We start from the raw sequence: 20,178 nt of genomic DNA on the forward strand, positions 1-20,178 counted from the left end.
CCTCATTCTACTTTACAGATGATGTCATCTTTGGCCAGTGAGGGGAGGAACAGGAAAGACTCCCCAGCCTGCGCCATCTCCAACACATACTCAGTGGCCAACACAACGGAAACTGTGACATTCTGTCTTCAAAGTAAAAGTAACTCCTTCAATTTTGCCAATGAGGAAAAAAACTTTCCATCCATAATATCTACATTTCAAATCAAATTTGTATGAAATGATCTTTTTTTCGAACAGCAGCTTTAAAAAATTGATACAAGTGATGTGTTACTTGGAGCACGTGATATGAACAAAAACTTTGAATTTGATATGTTCACGCAGCATACGAGATAAAAGTGTTGATTCATAACATCAGCAGTTTTATATATTTTAAAATGTGTATTAGTTGTATTTGTAACAATATTATAATATATATTCACAATTTTATTATTTCATCATTTTATATTTATTTTTTACACTTAGCTTGTAAATAAAGAAGATCGATCTTTCCGTTTGTGTGCTTGTGGCCGCTCGTGAGTTTTATTTTGAAAATCCTTCGCGGAAGCACTCGGCGAGCATAACCGCCCGGTGGGCGGAGCTTCTCTGAAGCAGTCGGAGAGCAGAGCACTGCGGTGAAGAAGTGACTGAAAGGAGCCTCAACCGTGGACTTTATAGCGTAACAAGACGACTCAAGTGGCTGGTGAGAAGGTAATTAAGACAATATTTGTGCTGTTTTATCCAAATGTTCCTTACGTGTGACACAGTAGTTGTGACTCATTTAGGGTGGTGGCCCGGATCCAAACATTCGGTCCTTTTTTCCCCCCCTTACTGACTTGAACTAACCTAACCTCTGCTTTGAGACCAATTGTTGACTTTGTGGCCCAAAAAGTTGAAAAGTGAAGTGAAGATATCGCAGCCCTTCGCACACTTTGTCCAACTCTAGCGACCGCAATCAGGTAAATCTCATAATGAGCCTCATCTATTCGTGGCAAAGCTTCATTTCCTCATAATTAAGTCTTCACTAGTTGTCGGCTTGCCAGCTACAAAATTAACAACGCATGTGGATGACATAATAGTGCTGACCACTACAAAAATCTCAATAAAGATAGTTGGATGACTACTAACATTTTCATATGCGCCGAGCAACACTTTAGTGAAAGATACAATGGTTTTATCATGCTGCAATTGCTCCAAATGTCAACAATGTACATTTAACAACATGTCCGTTGGTTTTTTATGATTTCATTTTATAACCTAAGACTCCAACCTACCAATTACTTAACACAATAATAATATCCTCTTACGCCCAAAGTACACCTGGGACACCAGGGCCTATATTGCTATGTTAATAATAAATGACACAGAGAAAATGTTATTTAAAGACAAACGGTACTCCCCTGTGTTCCAATATGTTCTAAATGTGTTATTTTGTTACATTTGTTTTATAAAATTGATTTAGCTTTATAACTTGCTCAACACATCTAAGCCCAGTTCCAACTGCGAGGAATATCACAGGACCTAGTGGCTGCGCTGGAGTGTTGTTCTCTGATATTGTTCTGTTAGTTCAGGGGTGGCCATTATGTCGATCGCGAGCTACCAGTAGATCGCCAAGGTAGTTTGGGCAGATCGCGTAAACGTCACTTTGTAGTTGTCATATGACATCAGTCAGCTGACATTAAGCTCCCCTCCTGATTCGCGCTTGCTTCGTGTGTAGCGTTTCAAGCTACACATGAAGATGCTACGTTCAGCTTTATTATTGTGGTTATTGGTGAACTAACTCACGGTAAGATGTCTATATCTATAACACAAGTTATCTGTTCACTTGTAGCGGCTAGTTACGTAGAAAAAAAAGTGCATTGTTTACTGGCTTTGCTTCGCGTCATGAACTCTACTACAGAAAACAGTGTTTTCTACACATTCGCTTCTTAAACTGTTATTTCATGATGAAATTAAAAATGTGCCCATTGGTGAAACCTTTTCAATATGTTGCCTTGACTTCGGCTGCATTGTCTTTTGCATAATCATTTTAAATTCTTGAATATGGGTAATGTTTGATAGCAAATGCTAACTGGATGTAATACAGTCAAACCTGTCTTAGCGGCCACCTGTATAGAACGGCCACCTGCCTATAGCGGCCACTGAAGAATCCCCTGCAGAAAATTTGCATGTTATAGACCCTGTGTATAGCGGTCACCTGTCTAACGTGGCCAGTGGCCACCCATTTTGTATCCCTTGGTCAATGTCTGACCGCATATTGCGGCCAAAATGCAGACTCAAGCAGAAGCTTCATGCACGAAAATGTTTTGTTTTTTAAGTAATGAAGCCGTCGTGTGTAGACTTTAATTACTGAGTCCTAGCTCAGTCACAATCATTCACAAGATCCACACAAACTGTCAGTTCGACAAAAAAAAAAAGCCGTCTTCTTTGGAGCTTGTTGCAGACAGTGACACCGTTTATTTCCTGGTGTGAGACAATGTGCACTGGTCAATACTGTAATGTCCCTTGTTGTAGGGAAACAGAGACTCATGTTGCCGATGCACTTTAATCGCTTTATTAACAGCGGTTTATTAACCTAGTAGTTCTTTACAACTTTTATCCGCAGTCCCACAGTGCCCTCTACTGGTCAACATGTAACAGTATAATTATTTGTGTCGGCAAACACAACAAGCTTCTAATCGCAGACACGTTGATATGTGCGCACACAAATTCAAAATGGCCGCCAACCTGTCTATAACGGCCACCTGCCTATAGCAGCTACTTTTGCCGTTTCCCTTTAGTGGCCGCTATAGACAGGTTTGACTGTACATGAACTGTGCGCCCTAATGAACGTTACATAACTAATTTGACTGACATATTACCAATACTCAGGTTATGTACACAACTATTTAGGAGTTAAGTGTAATTATCTTTATTTCCATATTGAAGTGAATTATGATAGCAACTACTTCGATTACCTGTAAACTTTGAAAATCTGAATGTGAAATACTAATCATTAATATTTACAATAGAATTTCAGAGTTTACTTGTTACATTTTGTATATCTTATATGTTTTATAGAAAGAGGTAGATCATTTTGACTTGTACTTGCATGATGAGAGAGTGCGTGCACTCCTGATATACATGTGTAACGTACATAAATACCTACTCATATATTTTTTAAATAAATATAGTAAATATATATACTTTCTATATTTATTGTTGTGTTCCTAAATAGACTTTTCTATTCACAAACATTTAGAATTTAAGACCAGGATCAGAAATAATGGAATTTTACTTGGATTTGACACTGTAATTTAAAAAAAAACATGTTTGGGTCAGAGGCTCAACCTTCTTGGACGTGGTTAAGAGCTCATATGCTAATAATAAAATACAAAATAATAATGAATAAAATATGCTTTCTAACTGTATATTATTTCTTTTTAAATCATGGCTGATATTTCCAATATTGATTGTAGCTGCGTATCAAATAGTTTACCACAAAGAGATTTCGCCTACTTACTATACACACACATATACTGTACATACAGGATGTTTCATAAAATTTTATATCATTTGAGATGTAAATATGACAGAAACTACATGGTCAAGTTTAATGAAACTAAACAGACTTAATGTTGAACAATATAAGATTTATTCCTTTCAAATTTGAAAGAAAAATTCAAAGAGAGGTGGATTTCATAGCCGATTTCACAAATTTCAGGGTTTCATTATCAAGCGTTTCCTCAGGACGTGCCAAACTGTCGTTGAGGAATCTGGGTTTCCAGAATTGTTCTTCGTAACGATTTCTTTGGGCTGCGTAACATTTTTGACGAACACGCTTAATCGTCTCTTCTGATGTTTTTGGTCATCCAGATCCTTTCGTCCTGCACAAACAGCCTTCCTCTTTGATTTTGTTATGCCATGTCCAAATCTGCATTGCTGTTGGTGACTGTTTTGAGAACTCCCTCACAAATGCACGCTGCAGTAAACATCAAATTTTGACCTGTTTAAAAACATGTTCTCAAAATGAGAACAAATTTGAACAGGAATTTGCTTACATATCAACTTGCGAAACGATATAAAAAAAATTTGAAACACAATGTATATTTACACACACACACACACACATACACACTACACATCAGAAGTTTTAGAACACCCCCATTTTTCGAGTTGTTTATTGAAATTCAAGTCGTTCAAGTCCAATGAATAGCTTGAAATGGTACAAAGGGTAAGTGGTGAAGTGCCAGAGGTTAAAAAGAAGGTAAGGTTACCCAAAACTGAAAATGAATGTGTATTTCAGAATTATACAAAAAGGCCTGTTTCAGGGACCACAAAATGGGTCAACAATTTAAAGCTGTTCTGCAGAAAAGGAGGTTGATCAAGCCTTGGCAGTTGGTGCAACGAATTCCTACATGTGTTCCAAGTTCTGGAGTACTTACTACCATTTCTGTCTGCATAAAAACAGTGTTCGGAACACGCTGTGGGACTATGCCCTTGTGAACATCAGTTGAACAGCATTGTACTAGAGAAAGTCATTTATTGCTCGAAAACTGGCAAGAAAAAAGGGAATTGACAATGGAAGTGAGACAGACCATCATAACACTTAAAAATGTAGGTTTTTCCTCCAGAGAATTTGGAGAGTCCCAAAACTTTTGACCGGTTGCGTGTGTTTATGTGTGACACTTTGTTACAAATGAAAGACAACAATAAAAGCAATGACATTCAATTTATTTTGCAAGCTATGTGAATTGCCTATGGAGGGGGACACCATATAAAATCTCAGCTAGGGCGCCAGGTGTTCTGACTTTATGTTCGCACATGCACGATTCAGCATGTCTGAAGAGAAGAAGCAGAGCTTATTTGAGGTAAGATATTCCAAAAACAATTTATGCTTTTTTTGTGGTCAGTATAAAGCTGCAGTAAATGCGTTCTTAGTTTATCTTATCATAAAGAATCCACCTGTTGAAACGCCCCTATTATCATATGGTTCGTAAACAGTCTCAACATTTTGTAGTGAGATATTCCTTTCAAATCGCACACACAAACTAATTTGTCAGTATATTGTGCGTGACCTCAGCTTTGCAAGCATCCAATTCTGTACATTTTGCTTTTTCTTTAACTTTTTTTGTGCTGTGATTCCAAAACATGAAACTGTCTCTACCAGGAATGTTCAAGGCATCCATGCATGTTCTACAGTATATAGTCACTGCCTGGTTAGCTGCGATGGAATGTTGAAAAATGAGCTGTGACACAACTTTTTTTAAGCCCTCCTCATTTAAGTAGACCTTCTTTTGAAGTTTTGCGCGCGTGACTACAACGCCGTACTCAGGCCAAGGTCTCTTACATCCACCAGTGTCATACTCGAGAGTCTTGACCGGTGCGCAAAAGCGCCGTAGCAAGATTTACTTTTGGAGCTTGTCGTCTGAGCCTCCATGTGATCTGTTTTTCCTGTCAGATTTAAAGCGATTAGACGTTTTCATGTGCCGTGTGTTAAGGTGGTGGCGACAGCTGGCGTCTCGGGCTCAGTCTCAGCCTCTGGCCCACTCTAAACTTTGGCCCACTTAGCAGGCAGACATTGCTGGCATGCGTTCTTCACTTTGAGCTTGTGCATTTTCATCAGATGAAATAAAAGCAAGATAATAATGCTTAGTTTTAATACAAACTGTCAGAGGAAACTACGTTTGTTATTGTGAGTGTAGTTTGCAGTGATTAAGTGCAATTATTGTGGAAATGCCTCACCACTTCATTTGTCTGGCAGTTTGTCATTGCCGCCACCTTCAGGTGTGGAGTGCAACAGTTTACCTTCATTGCTCACTAAGACATAAACAATGCAATTAATTAAATTATAGCTGATGATTAATTGATGAATCTATGATTAATCGATTATCCATTTAATCAACAATTATTTTATTTGATTAATTGTTTTTTTATTTAAAAATGTAAATATCCTCAGATTTTAGCCTGAATATTTTTCAATTTCATTAGTCATCCATGAAAGCAGACCTATTATCTTTGTGTTTTAAGCATAACAAGATATTCACACACATCAGCTTTGACTTTTGAAAACAGGTGATTGAGATTTTTGCCTCTTTTCTGATACGTTGCGGACCAAACCTCTAACTGTTTGTGTTGGTACGGCTCAGGCAGGGGTTGGCAACCCGCGGCTCCGGAGGCGCATGCTGCTCTTTATCCTCCTTGTTATATTTTTTTGGACACCCGAGTAAGGAAAATGTTCAATATAAGACTAAGTCCGTGAATGCATCCTGCCTGAGTTCTGACTGGTGATTGGATGAACAAAGGAAATGGAGGAGAAGCCCGTGTGTGCCTGCCTGCTTGCAGTGGGCTACTAGCCAGATATCAGTTTTCCTCCGTGGTAAGATAATAATGAATGCCAAAAATGAAACATCCCATGTCTTCTTTGCCAATGACGCTGGTTTACCTGTATGCTTGATATATGAATAAAAATTAGCAAACGACCAAAAAATGTTGAAAAAAATTCCAAAACAAGCACTCAGCATTTTCTGCAAAGTAGTCGTTTATTTCAAAGTAGGACTTCACAAGTGTAGCATGGTCATCTCCGCAGTCCATCTCTGCGCATGCCGGCCTCGGACCAGCGATTATAGATGTCCACTGATAGTTGAGTATTCTACCAGTACTGCCACACTGTTGTCATCGTCGTTGGTCACCAAATGTGGAGATGTGATTCAGAACGTGACAGGAGCCGAAGATAAGTGGTATAAACCGTTTACTCTCCACTAAACAACTACTACTTAGCAATAGTTGCTAACAACAATGACATGACCCGGAAACGGAAGTGAAACTTGCATATATGCACACTGCACTACTGTTTGTTGTATTCTGTTGTTGTAACAGGTAAAAGGAACACAGAGTAAAACTTTTGAAAGTTTATAAGCTGTGGTATGTTTTTTTGGCTCCAGACTATTTTTATTTAGTGGAAGAGAGGGCAAAATGCCCCTTTTGATAGTAAAGGTTGCCGACCCCTGGTCTAGGGCCTAACAATGACATCCACAAATTATATTAGATCAAAATACGCTTCAAACAATATTTATTCCAGCAATACCCATGAAACACCATTAGGTGACAGTATGGCCCAGCAAACACTTTCCTGCACGCAATTTTGATTTATTTTAGTTTGATTGAATTAAGTTCTCCTTATGCTTGTTGGACTGTTAGGAATGTTTGAATGTCACTTAATGTTCCCTGTACTGTTGATTTAAAGGTATTATGATGATGAATTTCCACTGTACAAAATTCTGCTGTCTCTTAAGACAGGAGTGGAGAACCTACCGCTATTGTGTGCTCTATTGTGTTTTGTTTGTAAAATTTTGGTCGTGTATGAAGTTGTGCAAATGTCCGCTGAGTGTGTATAAATCATGTTGGCAGCCATTCATTTTTAGCATAAATGGTGCAGTGGTGGAGTCTGAGGCTGTTACGTCATTTCCTGTAACATGTTTGCATGGTTGTAGGAGCTCAAGCTTGTGGCTAACAGCAGTCTTCTTATAGGCTGGATGCTGCTGATATTACCTGGTGGGGTCAGGGTCACGCTGTGCTTTGTGCTAACGCCGCTCAACTCGTTGCATAACCGCCGTTGGCCCCTAAGCCTCAGGAAGCCTCCTTTAGGGAAGGAAAGAGGTAGTGTGTTCATTAAGCCGCATTGCTGGAATAGTTGCACTGCTGCCTCAGTGTGTCTTGGTGGATCCACACGCTAAATGCTGCCATTCTGTTCACTCCTCCCACACCCTGGCCATTGTTGTCAAATTACATTTTGAATATTTCTGGTGAACCACTTGAATGTTTACTATCTCAGTTGTTCACTTATGCCAAGATATTCAACGTATAATGCAGGGTTGTGCTTACCGGAAAAGTTGGATTGTAATGTTCCATTACTTTTCATGCATTTTTGATTAACTAATTTATTAGGTACACCTGTACCATATAATAAATAAGGTGAAAAATAAATACTGAAAATAATATCGTTCCATAAAGTGGCCTGGGACCTTTACTTTGTTTAACTGCAGCGAGCCCCAGGCATGTACTTGTGGTAAGGCTTTATTTTTGTAATATTACATTTAAATATTTGTATGATGTTTAAATAGATTTTACTACAAGCAATAGTCATTAATACATTATTTTTTTATAATGCTTGTCCTCATTGCGGTCAGGGGTGAGCCAGAGCTTTTGCAGTACACCCGGGACTGGTTACCGGTCAACAAACAAGCATTCATACTCATTCATACAGCTATGGACAATTTAGTATCTCAAATTAGCCTAAGGTGCATGTTTTTGGAATGTGGGAGGAAGCCAAGCACAGGAAGAACATGCAAACTCAACTCAACAGTTGTTCCAAAGGAGAGTCAAACCCTCGATCTGTCTGTGAAGCCAGCGTGCGGCCCCACAAACAAATAGATATTTTTTAATCATATACAGTATATTATACAGTCGTCTCTGGCCACATCGTGCTTAGAATTTTGCAGCTTCACTCTATCACATTTTTTCAAAATAATACAATTAATTAATCATTGTTGTGCAATACAATACAGCCACACAAAACCCTATCTATATGCTTCACCTTAAATGTCAGCTTTACAGCTGCCATGCAACTAACTTTAAATTCTGTTTTGTTCAGTTTTTAATTTTTACAAAATTCTCTTTTTCACCTTTTCCGCTTATTTTACCAGTATAGAGTGTGTGCTATTTGGGTTACTGAATAAAATGTCCATTAATTAAATGCAAAAACACTTACAACCCCTTATGCGTTATTAATGTAAGTTATTTTTAGGACGCACATATTTTGCTTACACGATTAGACAAGATGTGGCAATCAGCGCTCCTACTTTGAAGGCCAGAAGTGTGTTTGTGTGTTGAGAATAATGACGATTACGGCAAGCTGGATGCAAGAATAAAAATGCCTCTCGTCTTTTTTCACTCACAACCTGCACGTCGTCAGCAGGCCTTGTAAAGTACAAAATGAATGCCGACCCACCATCCACCAGTTCAAGGTCCAGCTAAGTTTTTCCAGAAAGATTATTACATCGCTGTTTGACGTGTATGGTAAAAGGCAGTGTGCTAGCATGAATTAACTTGAGACAAATGTGCACATTAGCACTCGATAAGTCATCAAAACTCTTTGCATTCCCACATAGTATCAGCATTTGAGACCAAATATGAGGTGAAAGAAAAATGGTAAAAATACAGTAGTAGTCTATCTGTGCGGCATGAGATAAAGTTAGCACACGCACAATGGACATGCGTCAATTGAGACGAATGTAGCAGAGAGAACCCGGCCACTTTTCAAAATAAAACATTAAAAAAATGAAATAATGGAAATTATTTTTTCTTTGTGTGTCCCGGTACTAAATGACCCACGGCCCGATTCCGGGCCGCGGCACGGGGATTGGGGACCACTGTTGTAAAGCATTATTGCTGTGTAAAATACATCATTGCATTGTGCAAAGCGTACGTGTGTGCATGCGTGTCATCATGTCTTGCCTCTCCTTGAAACCATCCAAACAGAGTGGCTGCCAAAAACACGCTGCCCCTAGCTTCACAGAACAGGAAGTAGACGGTTTTGTTTGCAGGAGGGGGAGCCTCTTGGGCCCCTGTGCGGGTGTCTCCAGCTTGTTTGTTAGTGGAACATCATGTCTGTTTGTCCCGCTGTCACACTCACTCTACAAAGCAAACATGTATTTCCTCAATTAATTAATTCCCCATAATGCCCCTTCACTGTGCACACTAAATGTGCAAAAACCTGCTTTTAAACTGGAAGGCTCCTCATTATTAATAGATTTCCGCCGCTTTACAAGGTTACATGTAAAATAATTTGCATAATTCAACAAGAAATGAACTGTACATTTTACTGTTTTGTTTAGCAGTTTCATTCACTTGCTTGTTTTTCACAATAAACAAGAAATAAAATAAAGGTTTTGCATGTGTTGCATTCTTTTGGAAGTGGCACTAATCCAATGCTCAAGATTACATTAGCGGTAATTATTTTTATTGATAATTTGGCTTGGCGCGTCTTGCTGTAGTGTTGGCAGCAGACATAAACTCACGTGTACATTAAGAGTTGGCCTGACACCCACGACTCCACTGTGAATGCCATACAGTTTTCCCTGGGAAACACTCATATTTTGACATTTTTTCCCCATTTCTGTTTAAATAGTTTCCCTTAAATTTTGATTATTTTAACTTTTATCCCCCCCAAAAATGCTCTCCGGTGTTACGTTTGTTTCTTGTGTAGACAACCAGGAACAGCAACGTAGAACACTATCTCAGTTATTTATTGCTCTAACGGCGCAACAAAATTTCGCTTACTTGGCCTTATTTTCGAATGCAAATGTTGACAGGTATGGTGAGCACATGTAAGACATCACATGGATACAGTGGATGGGAGGGGGCAATTGATCTTTATTTACTATTGTAACTTTTTTGAGGGGAGATTGCAAAATATGGCACGCAGAAGTCGTTTGGTCCCAATTGCAATTAATCACAGATAGAAAGAAGTTTTTATCTGTAAGTAGGGATGTAAGTCTCTTTCTGGTAAACGATTCGAGACACATCTCAATATACGGGAGATAACGAGATACAATGATACGATTCAACAGTTACATTTGTTGATGTAGACATTAATCTTACATTATAAATAAAAATAAAGAAGCCAAATGTATGAAAGTGGCAATCTTACAGTATTTGCAAATGTGTAAATGAGCACATCATACTCCCAAGCATGCTGTAAGGCAGGGGTCCCCAACCACTGGGCCGCAAGAAACGTTCAGGCGCAATGATAAAATAATTAGTAAATAACTACATCAAACTTTATGTAAAGGGATATATCCATTTTAAAAATATGGGTCATTATTTTATTCAAAAAATAATATACAGTTAGAAATCCCCCAGTTTAATTCAAGCAGCGACTTGCCCCACTTTGATCGACGGTCCTTGAAAGCACCTTCTAACTTAGTCCCACGCAGCACAGACAGAATACTAGACTGTATTTTTCACGTTTGTCTTTTGCCTCATATTTGGGCAAAGATGCTGACACTGTGGGAATGCATAAAGGTAAGATTTGATGACCTTATTGAGGACTAATGTACATATTTGTGCGGTGCACCTCTCTGAAAAACAATCCCCACGGTCATACTGGTGAATGGTGATTGGATTCATTGAGTGCTTTTAATTTGAAATTGTTACAGTCATAATTTTATACAATACATCATAAATAAATAAGATAAATTAGATTGCTACAATCTGGTGACCAGCTAGCACGCTGCTAGTGCTATTTACATACATTCTCTTCTTAAGTAAAAAAAAAAGTACCTTTTAATGGAAATTTCTGTTACTTTGACAGCCCTACTTAGAATAAATGTCCCTCTTCTGCTGTGTGACCCTCCTCTTCCTTTTGTGTTTCCTGACAGATATGGCAGCCATTCGCAAGAAGCTGGTGATTGTTGGTGATGGAGCTTGTGGGAAAACATGTCTCCTCATAGTTTTCAGCAAAGACCAGTTTCCGGAAGTCTACGTTCCGACCGTGTTTGAGAACTACATAGCTGATATTGAAGTTGATGGGAAACAGGTTTGTTACATACTTAAAATCAACACAGAAATGAAAACTGTTGACTGCTGCAAGCATTGGTATATGTTCAGGCCCGATGATGATTAGTACTTACTACTTTTGGCTACCAAACAGTACAGTCCTCTGGACTTCTCTTGTATTGATTTTGGTCTCCCAAGCATTTGCATATTACAGCAGTCATTTTTATTTAGGAGGATTGTTTTCATAATATTGTTGTATGTATTTAAAACTCAAAACAGGAGACCCTTTAGTCTACGTTCACACTTTGTGGTTTGGTAAAATATTACTATGCAGTTATTTAACAGATAGGTGGTGTGCACTTTGGTACTGTAGGCTTAGGGTTGACACTGGTAGTTTTGCCATTGGACAAAAGGCTGCGCAATAAAGATCATAAACAAGTAAGGACCTGACATAAGTCAGATATTCCAAACTAGGTTACTTTTGTAGTCTGATACTACTACCAGCGTAGATGGGAACAGACTGTAAAATATACTTGTCAAGAAAGTCACACAAACAGAGCTGAGAGATTGAACTTCCAACACATCTTCTCTTACATATTTGTCATGTCTGTATTATTTTTGCTGTCATTTTAATACTGGTTCGTGTCTTTGGTCACTGCAGTGTTCACAGTTGACCTCGAGTGCATCCAACCGCACCAGAATTCACTTGCAAGCGGGCCTAGACCCATTTCTCAAGTGGTTTGGCACACACCAGGGTTTGGACGATTGCATTTGTTTTCATTGAACCAAACATGACAAGAGTAAGCACAGCCTCATGCTATTACAATCAAGTGTTTTGCATCAGAAAGTGTTGTTGTGAGTGCGAGCTGCAGATGGCTTGTTTCATCAGAGGGATTTGTTCTCTTGAGCTGGTCACTGCTCCAGGATCACCACTTGGCAAAACAGGAAATGACTCCTACCTCTCTGTTTCCTGTTCAGACAGGGAACAACAACGTCTCCTCCAAATCCTTCTCTATCCATCCCTCAGGACCTTCCTCCTCCCCTATGATAAAAAGCCTCATTTCCTGTCATTCTTGCACTTTGAACAGAGGAATCAAGGAGAGGTTAACGGTTTTTGTGCAGGAAATTTAGTCCAATTATGACTTTTTTAGGATTTCCACCACCCCTTGAGAATTAGACCGTTACGTTATTTGTGCTTTTACTGAAATCTCCACCTTCAGTGGATGGGTCATCCTCCAAAAATACACCTTTCTGGTTTTTGCTGTCTTTGCTCCCAAAAGTCTGCAGCACACAAGAGCTCCAGCGGAAGCATGGTCGCTCCGGTTGCTCATGCGTCGTGCTGCCACCTCCCACCCACTGCCTCTGCAGACCGCTATTTTGGGACTGCCCACTGATGCCTGCGCTCCTCTCTGTGGGCATAGCTTTGTCTTTGGGCTTTAAAGTAAAGGTCCTTTTTATTTGTCAGGTTTTTTTTTTAGGTTGAATTCACCAAGTCTGCTAAAAGATCAACCAAAGGTTATTGTACCTTTCTGTGAGAAGGGGCTGTTGTTTCCCTATGCAAGCATAGAAGGTTTGATGCCTTTTAATCTCACACTTTCCCTAATTCAGTTAATCGGTGGCTTGAAGGGATGTGGCCAAACACTGTGTTCATTTCCACAATGGTGACAACTGACACGAGAAGCTGAATAGTTCTGAGTGATGATGGTGGAAGCAACGTCTTCAACACTTCAGTTTCCTACTAACAAGGAAACTCTTGGAGTTAAATGTTCTACATTTCATCCTTTTGAGATCCATACATTGCTTCCTCTGGCAGTAGATAAGAGAACACTTAAACACACAAACGATGCAGTAATAATAGTGTATATATGTTTCTGCATCAGTAAGCTATTACGTCTTTCACTAATAAAGTATTTTTTTCTAAGGGTACGACATGTTGACAACGAAACTTACTTGGATACAAAAAAATAAAAACTGTAATGGTGGTGAAGGCAGTTTTTCATAAAAGACTACACACGTGCGCATCAACTTTTTGTCCCACCCGATGAAAAAGAAAACATTCCAGATTTCATAGAATGCCCGGAAGGAAGAAGTCAGTACAACATGAAATATGTTTAGTAAAGATGCTCGATATTGGCTTTGTATCAGTATCAACCGATATCGATATTGGCAGAAGATCTTTCCTTAAACTAATATCAGGTCACATCTTGTGTATAAGGAACACATGACGCTTCTTTTATTGTGATGCCACTGGATGCATTTCAAAAGCAAACACTACAAAAGAAGACACATACTGCAATAAATGCTATATTTATTGTAAACATTTTGTCTCAACAAAAATCATGACCAATTAAAGGGAGTCACCTCACTTCCCCCTCACACAACCAGTGCTTCCATTGCGAAATGAGCTATTTTTCTAAGGCAAGTTAGCAAGCAAACGCTAATATACTGAAAATGAAGGCACGAAAGAGATAATTTCTAAGCCAAATGCCACAGCCCCTGTGTCGAGGTGCAGCAGAGCCTTCGTCCCAACAGTCAACTGTTATTGAGGCGTTTGGTCGGGAACGTAAATATAAACGAAACAGCGCAAAGTGGTGCGCGCTCACTGACAGTGTTGCTCGCTACTTTACAAAAGAAGTGCAACCTTTCAATACAGTTGAAAAGCCCAACATTTTGGGAAATGTTATACATGTTTGACAGACATTACGAATTGCTAGGGAAGAACGTATATGTACATGTCACAAACAGCTATTGCTGAACTGTATATTCGAGTGAAAGAAGAGACATCAGAAACTGGTTGCATTTGACTCTGCCACCACAGATATGTGGTCCAACTTAAATATGACCCCCTACATTAGTTTAACAATACACTACATAAATGTGTGTGTGTTTGTGTGTGTGTATGTTTTTTATTGGAGTGTATTTTTCTTAACAGAGACAGGGTCTATTTTTATTGTTTTTGGTTATTATGATTGTGATTTTTATTGAAGTGCACTTTTTGCTAAAAGATAGTGAGTCAATTTTATTTTCATAGAGTTTTTTTTGGCTTTTTTAGTTTGTTTAATTTATTATGTTATTTGTTTAATTTTTTTAGTTTGTTTAATTTATTATGTTATTTGTTTAATTTATTTAAAAACTTGAAATTCCAATTATAATGTGTATATACTCTTAAAGAAAAAAAAGTTTATTGCTTTTGATTTGATGTACTCTCATTATTATGCCATATAATTAATGGAAAAAATGGTCTCAAAAAATGTTGTCAATATCGATTTGACAATAATTTGTAGGACAAATATCGTTCAGCAAAATTTTTTTATTGTGACAGGCCTAGGCAGAAGGGAACAAAGAGTGCTTGATTTGCTGACCCGCACAGTACAGAGTAATCTCGCCTGTCATTATCATCAAGTACCCTGATATCGGCTCGATAATTGTCGGTTTGATAATTATCGTGCACCCCTAGAAACTATACCCCGGATGCATCCAGAAGTAAATGGATCATTTTTTGCCATACCTATTGTTGCTGACTATTGTTCTGAGTAATATCACCTGATCAAACATTTTCTGTCATTCTGCACTGCAAAATGTATGATTTGTGCTGATATCAGATTGATATCAATATCGGCCGATACTCAAGACTGCAACATAGGTATTGTATTGGAAGTGAAAAAGGTGTATCCTTATTAGTCCCTATTAGTCATTGTGGATTGTTAAGGATCTTTGTAGATGTGTGCTATGCCAGGAGTTGCACTGAAGTCCGCCTCCAGGGCATTCCGGGAAATCAGTAGGGTTTGGCATCTGCGGAATGGCAAAATGACACAATTATTAGATATAAATGCTCTCTTGTACAGTACAGTATATGACCCCTGGGACATGTGCATTGCAGAGTGCAGACAAGGATGAAGGATCCTAAATTAGATTCACAGCAGAAATGTCTGGGGTCCTCTGTGATCCACCACTTCTGCAAAGAAAATCAGTAAAGCAGTTTTTCTGTGATTTAGCTAAGAAACTGGTCATGAAAACTAAACCTCCTTGTCCTCAGTAATTATAGTATATACGTCCAACATGAAGACATTTGTTAACAACAGCGGGAAACCCAACAGACTTTTGTATTTGTTGTTGTTTTCCTGCAGGTGGAGTTGGCACTGTGGGATACTGCAGGCCAAGAAGACTACGACAGGTTGAGGCCTCTCTCCTACCCGGATACTGACGTCATCTTAATGTGCTTTTCCATTGATAGCCCAGACAGTTTAGGTAAGTTTGGCTCAATTTGCGTCAATAGTAACAAAAATGACTTATATAAATATAGTGGTGATTTTACACAGCACATAGCAGCTAACGATTAGTGCAGCTAAAAAAAAATCCTTGCCTTGAGAAGCCTGCAGAGCAATCCATCATGAGAAGTGACTCGTCTGTGCCCTTTTTATAGTTGTCCCTCTTGAGTATTTTATCTCACATCCTCCCACTCTCACTTTCTCTCGGGACAGAAAACATTCCCGAGAAGTGGACGCCTGAGGTGAAGCACTTCTGTCCCAATGTTCCCATTATCCTGGTGGGGAACAAGAAGGACCTGAGGAACGATGAGCACACACGGAGAGAGCTGGCCAAAATGAAGCAGGTACAGTGGATTTGGAAAGGTCAACAGCGTGTTGGATGTTACCAACACGTGTTGGATGGCACCTTTTCGAGACCCAAATCCAACAACAGTGTATCTGAAGTGTGTGCGGTCAAAATTAGGGGTGCGAAGGTATATCGCTGTGTTTTACCTAAACGATGGATCGATGCACTCTGGCCGTGTATCTGATTTAAAAAATAAAATAAATATATATATATAAACAATAAACATCTTTCACCGTTCCTCCTCAATGAGTTGCGTCACCATTTTACATGCCATCTCGTAGGTGCTCCTCGCCAGAGTGGTTATAGAAAGTGGTTGGGCGGAACTTCCGTCGCAGACGTCATAGAAGAAAACTCAAACGGCGCAACGATGGATGTTAAGCGGAGCAAAGTTAAATGGAAAGATGCGCCAGGATAGTAAAATCAAAAGTGTAGACTCGCTTTGGCTTTTATAGTATGGCTGTGTGAGACAAAGCTGGATAAGGACTTTGCAGTATGTAAGAAGTGTTTCATGAAAATACGACACACAGCCGGCACGACAAACACACAAGGAAATAACAGCTGAGGAGAAAGGAGAAAGGTTTCTTTTAAAACGCTATAAAACATGACAGCAGTATTTGCAGTTGTCACATATCACTGCGTGTGCCTTGTTATACTTTCTACAAACGTAATAAGGAACCACAACAACATTGGTATTAGCTTGGGAGCAGCATGCTAAGCCGGTGTCGGATAAAATATGGAGCCTATAAAATTTGTACAGTTTTGCGCATGCACTAAAATCAGCGGTACATAATTTCTGATATTTTTATGAATCTGTACCCTAACCCTAACCACTAGGCATAAAACTAAGAAACAATAAATACAAAATTAAATTTGGCATGCTCCAATCAAATAGGTACACATTTTACAAGGTTTGTTTTTTTATGCCACACCGGCGATCTGCAACAGCTCAGGAGCTACCAATACTTGCCAAAAAGTCAAAGAATATTTGCTTCCACTCTTAATCATTATGCCTCTATTTATATAAATTGATATATAAATGAGCACCAAATAGCATAAACACAATGACCTCACAGTTTGAATGGAGATTTTCTTTGTAAATAATGTACAATTACATGTTGCCAGTCATACTGTATAGTTGTACTGTATATTATGTCTACTATATTGTGTAGTATGAGTGTAAAGGTGACTATAGGGGTGTTATTTCATGTCGAGAGTAATAGTGTTAAGAAACTGATTTAGAAGGTCGTAAATAGGTATTCTGAGCTCTGACTTCGAAAATATTCAATGTATAAATAAGGAACCCTACTTTGCGGAAATTCACTTATCACGGTCGGGTCTGAAACCAATTAACTAAAAAACGAGGGATTACTGTACAGTGTAGCTCTGCACTTGTCCAACATAATAGATGCCATATATCACAACAACGTAACATGACAGAGTGGGACAGGAGGACACCAACACTGGCAACACTAGCAGCTATGTGAGCTGCAGTGTTAACATTACACTCACATTTTCACAGCAAGGTCATGCCAGGTTAGCCTATTCACTGAATAAAAACACAATGATCAGACTTACTGCGCGAAAGTGTGTAGCTGATTGACGGATAGTTGGCAGAACGCCAGGATTTATTTTAAGATTTGTAGTGAAGCTTTTTTCCCCCTCCAAGGCTGTCCTCCATAAAGTAATGGGTGTATACATGAGGCGGGCTTATCTAGCTAGGGGCGTGTCAGCGACAGCAAGCTTGGAACCTGGAACACACTTTTCTTGCCAGTGGAAAGGTTTCAATAGTGAGTAGAGCTGTGCCAAGCCAAGTCGGTACCATGAAGTGGAAAAGGGCAGTAGGAGGTGCTGCTAGACATGTTGCAGAATCAGCACTTCTGGGGTAAGGAGACATAATTGGATTTAGATAAAAAGAATTTTTTTTTTTTTGCCTGCTACCACTTGAACTGACTTAATTTTGTTGCCTCATCATTTGAGTCTGTCATCTGTTTCCTCATCACTCATTAGGCTCACTAACCACTTCCTATCTTGGCATGTAGGAGCCGGTGAAGACTGAGGAAGGCCGAGAGATGGCCACCAGGATCAACGCCTTTGGTTACCTGGAGTGCTCAGCAAAGACCAAGGATGGTGTGCGGGAGGTGTTCGAGATGGCCACCAGGGCAGCATTGCAGGTCCGCAAACGCAAGAAGAGAAGCGCCTGCGCACTGTTGTGAGCCGTCCGTCCACACACATACGCACGCACACACACATACCGTGAGAAAACAAACATGAAAAGGACTGGCCTTTATACCAAATGGCATCTTTGTACTGTATGCTGCATTTCATGGTAGGAGTCAGGCAGGCCGATTGTATGCAAAAATACAGGAAACGGACTTTGTCGATATTAGAAATTGATATTTCAAATTCCTTGTTGATTTTGCTTTTCTTTGGCTTTAAACACAATGCATGTTTTCATTAATATTTGTCATGAGGTAGTCATATTAGAATGCAATATTGCTGAGTTAGGGTAGGAAGCATTCTTCCTTGCTAATATTTTGTCTCTCTGCGCAAGGTCCTGCCCCAAAAAATGTTTATCTGCAAAATCGACTTGTGCATAAAAGCTAGTGCCTTTAATTTGTCTACACACGTGTAATTCTCATTGTGTTGTCATTGTGAACACCACAGCTGCGGCTTTCTGCCCTGCTGGCCTCTCACTAAGCGCAAAAAGCGACAGCTTGTGTCACCACGTGGAACCTCAATGTTCCTGCGCAGTTGCTCACCCTAAAAATGTCTCTTCGCTCCTGCTCTTGTGATGTGACAAACAACCAAGAAAGGAATTCTCACCATTTTTACCCGAGATGTGATTATCCGCGTGTGTTGCCAATTTGCGCTGTGGAAGCGGGTCAAAACAACACAATCTAGTGTGTGTAACTAACAGCTGGCTGCAGAACCCTAACCCCCCGCCTCCTACATAGGCACAGCTAAGCGGGTTTTGGACCCACCCGCTGCTGGAATCTGCGTTCGACAGGTTAACCTGGTCGTGGAACACCATGTGTCTTGATTTCCAACGGGTCTGCATTCTTTCTGTGTTTGGCCCAGTGAGGAGTTTGTGTCCCCCCCGGTGCCTTCTCTGTTTTGGTTGTCTCTCAGACCAGATAGACCAGATGAGCTTGCGTTTCAGTTTTGGCAGCTCAAATGCAAACACATTAGCAAAGAGGCAGGCCAAAATGGACCATACCTGCAACACATGTCTTGAACATCCCTAGAAAACCTCCAGCAGTCATAAAGATGTCTTCTGCTAGCAAAAAAAAAATAAAAAATCTTCTGGTTGTGGACAATATGACGAGCCGTTGTTGCAGCCACCACACAATAATGCACAACAAGCATACTGACGCTGCAAGAATCTTAAAAAAAAAAAAATTACTTATCAGTGGACATGAATGTGTGTGGCTTGACGCTGTGTAAAAGTATTTATTGGGTAATGGAGGTCATGCAGCTGGAGGCGCGGCATTTCCAGAGAGGAGCAGAGATGCTGGCGGTGCATGCTACTACATGTGCTAGCCTCGCTGCAGTTTCAGGCATCGCTCTTTTTTTTTTCTTCTCCATCTGCGAGTACAAGTGGAACCTCCAAAGTGGGACACACATGACGCTGCTTGACTTCCATGTTTTTCCCCATCGGAAATAATGTTACATGAATTAATTTGGTCCGAGTCAAACTCTCGCTATCAGATCTGCTGAATAGTAGAATAAAAAAAAAAAAGTAGAACTACTCATGCTTTGAAAACATTTTTTGGAGGTTCCACTGTATTTGACTTGACAGGATCCACATTTATACATGTAAGCTTTCAGCTTTTGTAAACGTTACACAGCGAATGTTTCATTCCAAGTGAACATTGTTAATAAACTATTTTTGCAACAATGCGAAATGGTTTTCCTGTGATTCAGTTTTTTTTTTTTGTTGTTTTTTTTTTTTTTACAAATGTGCAATTTATATGCAGTAAATGTGTGGCTGGGCTTCTTCAGTACTCACTGTCCTACTTGTGCTTGTTTTTACTAAAAAAGCGTGATAAA

The 20,178-nt window shown here is 39.5% G+C and overlaps 1 protein-coding gene across 1 annotated transcript; it reads left to right on the forward strand.

Moving 5' to 3' along the window:
- Nucleotides 1-556: 556 nt before the first annotated feature.
- On the forward strand, nucleotides 557-20,033 carry LOC129185992 (rho-related GTP-binding protein RhoA-D). Its single transcript, XM_054783738.1, has 5 exons — nucleotides 557-687; nucleotides 11,397-11,554; nucleotides 15,642-15,762; nucleotides 15,996-16,126; nucleotides 18,168-20,033. The coding sequence occupies exons 2-5, from the start codon at nucleotides 11,399-11,401 to the stop codon at nucleotides 18,339-18,341; spliced, it is 582 nt and encodes a 193-aa protein (XP_054639713.1). The 5' UTR covers nucleotides 557-687; nucleotides 11,397-11,398; the 3' UTR covers nucleotides 18,342-20,033.
- Nucleotides 20,034-20,178: the final 145 nt, after the last annotated feature.

This window comes from Dunckerocampus dactyliophorus, chromosome 8, assembly GCF_027744805.1.
Source record: "Dunckerocampus dactyliophorus isolate RoL2022-P2 chromosome 8, RoL_Ddac_1.1, whole genome shotgun sequence".
In the NCBI taxonomy this organism is placed as follows: Eukaryota; Metazoa; Chordata; class Actinopteri; order Syngnathiformes; family Syngnathidae; genus Dunckerocampus; species Dunckerocampus dactyliophorus.

Bases quoted from the DNA above. Each gene is read 5' to 3' on its own strand.
- LOC129185992 (XM_054783738.1), top strand. From the start codon at position 11,399: ATGGCAGCCATTCGCAAGAAGCTGGTGATTGTTGGTGATGGAGCTTGT. The intron at 11,555-15,641 runs GTTTGTTACATA...GTTTTCCTGCAG, and splicing joins TTGAAGTTGATGGGAAACAG to GTGGAGTTGGCACTGTGGGA. The intron at 15,763-15,995 runs GTAAGTTTGGCT...CTCTCGGGACAG, and splicing joins TGATAGCCCAGACAGTTTAG to AAAACATTCCCGAGAAGTGG.